The following is a 4,442-nucleotide window of genomic DNA, read 5'->3' as shown; positions in this document are numbered from 1 at the left end:
ATTATGCATTTCTTCCTAATTTTTTTGAGTTAAATCTGAGCATTCAGAGGTGTACAGGAGGAAATGATCTGCCATCTCTCTGCAGTTTCATTTCCCTGACACTCACCAAGCAACTTCCACTTTTGTCATTGAAAGTAGATATTACATAGGCCTCCCAGTTCCTAAAAAACAGGTGTACCTGGGCTGAGCTGTGGGGTTTCAAGAGAGAGTTAAGAGGCATACAAGAGATGAGCCATGCTCACTGTTCAGCTCTGCCCTTCTTTCTGTTGCTCATTTTGCAGTCTCTCTTCTTTGATTTTTAGTCATTTGGTGGGGTATTTACATTTGGCTAATTTGCTGAGGAGGATTTCTGCAACTGTAAGCTTGTGTGCTTCCCTTTAGTGTGAGGAACTTCTGTGCCGTTTTCTCACCTCTACTGTGGTTTGCAACATGGTATCCACAGAGAGAGATTTGAGTTCAGATTCATGTAGAGGAATTTCTCCCTTTGTGCTGCTCTAAGCCTAATAAAATTCAGAGGGTTGGCTACTATGGACAAAAACCTGTCTGTACACTCACTGAGTGGAAGCTGAGCAGCAAAATGATAAAGTAAGATAGGAGAAGAAGAGAATACAAACAGAAAAAAAGGAAAAAAAATAAAGAGAATAGACTGAATTTTTAAAAAAATTAAATAAAAAAGTAAAAAAGTTGTGCACTGCGCTTGGGGGGGGCACACGAAATGACAGGGCACCTCAGATATATGCCTCCCTGCAGTGCCCCTGTTCTCTCTCTTAGGTCTTTTATCTTAGAGTCTGTTTTGTTTGATATCAGTATTGTTACTCCAGTCTTTCTTGGGTTTCCATTTGCCTGGAATATCTTTTTCCATCCTTCACCTTCAGTCTATGTATGTCCTTATCAGTGAGGTGTGTTTCCCGTAAGCAGTATATAGATGGCTTCAGCCAGTCTGTGTCTTTTAATGGGAGAATTTAATCTGTTAATGTTCAATGTTATTATGGATGTTTACAGATTTATCCCTGTCATTTTGTTAGCCATTTTATTAGTTGTTTTCTTGTTCTCTATTTCTGTTTGTCTCTCTCTTTAATTATATTGATACAACACTCCCCTCAGTACTTCCTCTAGAGCTGATCTATCATTGGTGAATTCTTTCAGTTTTTGTCTATCTGAGAATACTTTCTTCCGATTTGAAGGACAGTCTTGCTGAATATAATATTATTATTGATTGAAATTGTTTAATTTTTTTGAGAGGTTTTTGCTATAAGGCATGTGGGCTCACCGAAAAGAGAGAGACAGAGAGACAGAGAGACAGAAAGCCAGAAAGCGAGAAATCATCCCCTGGGAGGATGGCCACGCCACAATACCTTCTCCTCCATTCTCCTCTTAGGATCTTGGCCATGCACACACACATGCCCGGCATGAGTTTAAGCCACTGTGTCTGGAACTTGAACCGTGGTCAACTACATGGGAGTCTAGAGACATAGCCATATGCCAACTGTTGGCCCTGAGAACTGAGATTTTATTTTATTTTATATTAAAGAGAGATTTTTGCCATAGGGTGTGTGTGCTACTTGGAGAGACAGAGAGATAGAAAGCGAGAAATCACTCCACTCGGGGGATGGCCACGTTATAATCCCTTCCCCTCCATTCTCCTCTCAGGATCTTGGGCATGCATGCGCACATGCCTGGCATGAATTTTAAGTCACCGGGTTCAAGACTTGAACTGCATTCGACTGTGGGAGTCTAGAGACATAACCATTATGCCATGTGCTTGTTCTAAGAACTGAGGTTTTACATAAGAAAACAAAAACAGTCATTTAATTTTTTATACTTTCATTTAAATTTGCAATGCATTAAACAGATATAAAGTAGTAATCAACAGAGGTTGGAACAATGTAACTATACTGTCTCTTTGAAAATGCAATGAAAATAGTAGGCCAGCAGGTGGCACAGTGGTTAAAGTGCTGGATCCCACATGGCAGATTCTATGGTTTGAGTCCTGGACCCGGCAGCTTGAAATACACACTGAGCATATGTGCATACATGCCCAAAAATCTCAAGAAAGGGGGTTGCAGGATGGCCATCCACCTGGGGCATGATTTGTCACTCTCCCTCTCTCTCTGTCAAATATGCATGCCTTATGGCAAAAATCTCAAAAAAAAAAAAAAAGAAAATGAAAATATAATTTCAAACACTTTCAGTCTCAAACTGTTCTCTGCAGTAAAATGCCTCAATCGCCTCTATGATAAGTCTGGCATGAGAATCCTGTAATATAAATCCTGAGTGTTCTTTGAAGTATTTCACATTTCTACTTCTTATGCATATTGACTCTTATTCAAGTGTTTTTCTTTTCTTTTTTTTTTAGTTTGTTCTTTTTTTATTTGCATTTTTAAATTTCATTTCCTTTTATACATTCAATCACATTATTTAGCTTTCAAAGTGAATATTTCTCCCTAGTCCAGTTGATAAAAGTACAAAATATCTTCAACAGATAATACCACATTTCTTTGTGACATTAATGCTTTGCCTCCTTATTTTTCTTCTAAATGTCCTTCCTCAGACCCTCCTCTTTCACACACACTATATCTGGTATTTGTACCCATTTACTGTGTTTCTATGTCCTTTAGTCAATCAGTTTCAGTCACAGAGTGCGGACATTCGGTATATATTAAGTGGGGACATACAATGTCTCTCCTTTATAGCCTGGCTTGCTTCACTCAGCAGTAAATCTTCCATATTCTCCCACTTTCTGTCAAAAGTCAGGTTTTTTTTTTTTAATGGCTGAATAGTATTTCATAGAGTATATTTGTTTTCTTTTTAATATTTTAATAACTACTTTCTTGTCAATACTTTGTAATTCCTAAGAGTTGAGAGAACATTTATATAAGAAGTATCAATTACTATTATTCAAGAAAACAAGAAGAAAAATATATAGAGGAAAAACATAACATTTTATCCTAAACACAGCTTAATCATCCTAATAGTAAAAACTCACATGAAACTTTTTTTTTTTTTTTAGAGGTTTTTGCTATAGGGCACATAACATCGCCAGCGCCAGAAAGACAGAGAAAGACAGAGATAGAAAGTGAGAAATCACTCACCAGGGGGGATGGTCACTCCACAATCCCTTCTCCTCCATTCTCCTTTCGGAATCTTGGGCACACACGCACATGTGCCCGGTGTGAGTTTAAGCCACTGGGTCCGGTACTTGAACTGCAGTCGACTACATGGGAGTTCAGCAACATAGCCATTACGTTAACTGCTGATCCCATCACATGAAACTTTTAAGTTAATGCAAGGTGATATGAGAATTTCAACATGAAAATCTGTCACTATAACTACAAGCAGTATACAAAACACACTTCTATTTTTACTTATAAATGATGAAAGATGTTTAAAATGCTGTGTTAACAACAATTTTTTGTTGTTGTTGTTGGAGAGGTTTATTTTTGCTATAGGGTGCGTGCGCTCACCAGAAAGACAGAGAGAGACAGAGAGACAGAAAGCGAGAAATCACCCCCCAGGGGGGAAGGCCATGCTGCAGTCCCTTCTCCTCCATTCTCTTCTCAAAATCTTGGGCACGCACGCACATGCACCTGGCGTGAATTTAAGCCACTGGGTCCAGGACTCAAACCGCAGTCGACTACATGGGAGTTCAGTGACATAGCCATTATGCTAACTGTTAGTCCCCCAAAGATCTCTTTTAAAAAAGAATTATGATTTTTATTTAACTTTATTTATCCATCATTTTTAATTTGACCAGAGAGGGACAGAGTGAAAGTGAGTGAGAGAAAGGGAAAGTGAGAAAGCAAGCCACCAGGTTCAGGACTCGAACCACGGTCAGCCATGCGAGAGTCCAGTGCCTCCAACCACCACGCCATCAACCAGCCTCTGAAATCTTCATCCTTGTCTATGAGCTCAAGTCTGTTTTCTGTATCCTCAGGAAGTCAGGACAGAAGACATTTCTACACATTTCATGTGCGGGTCTCCCCAAGATGTGGTTTCACGTGGGGCTCCCTCTTTTCCAGGACCCCACACCCTGCAGTATACCCTTACTGTGGGCTCCCAGGATGGATCTGTGCAACCCAGATTTCTGGCTGAGGGACATTTGGACAGTCAGCCCTTCCTGCACTATGACAGTGAGAACGGCAGGGCAGAGCCCCGGGGACCGTGGGCAGAAGCCGTCCTGGGAGCTGAGACCAGGGACGCAGAGAACGAGCTCCTCACAGACAAGGGGAAGGACCTCAGGATGAGTCTGGCTGTCGCTGCAGGAGCACAGAGGAGGTGAGAGGGGGGACAGGAGTGGGGGAGGCTTCTCCAGGAAAGTGGGGTGGGAAGCAGGGCCCTGTCCCTTCCTCCTGGATGTGCCTGGGGGCAGGGCTGAGGAATGGGGTCTCTGGAGCTCAGCACAGGGGAGGCTGGGGGAGAGCCAGGGACAGGGCTGGGGTTTC

At 41.5% G+C, this 4,442-nt stretch overlaps 1 protein-coding gene across 1 annotated transcript in view; it reads left to right on the top strand.

Moving 5' to 3' along the window:
- LOC102490003 (MHC class I polypeptide-related sequence A) overlaps positions 1 to 4,442 on the top strand; it is a 26,954-nt gene that overhangs the window by 21,176 nt on the left and 1,336 nt on the right. Inside the window, exon 2 of the mRNA XM_027770974.1 lies at positions 4,020 to 4,252. Within this exon, the coding sequence (XP_027626775.1) occupies positions 4,020 to 4,252 (233 nt within the window). The remainder of the gene's footprint in view (positions 1 to 4,019; positions 4,253 to 4,442) is intronic.

The sequence above is a fragment of the Tupaia chinensis genome, unplaced genomic scaffold (assembly GCF_000334495.1).
Source record: "Tupaia chinensis unplaced genomic scaffold, TupChi_1.0 Scaffold000176_1, whole genome shotgun sequence".
NCBI lineage: Eukaryota > Metazoa > Chordata > Mammalia > Scandentia > Tupaiidae > Tupaia > Tupaia belangeri.
This window is presented reverse-complemented; position numbering and strand designations above follow the sequence as displayed.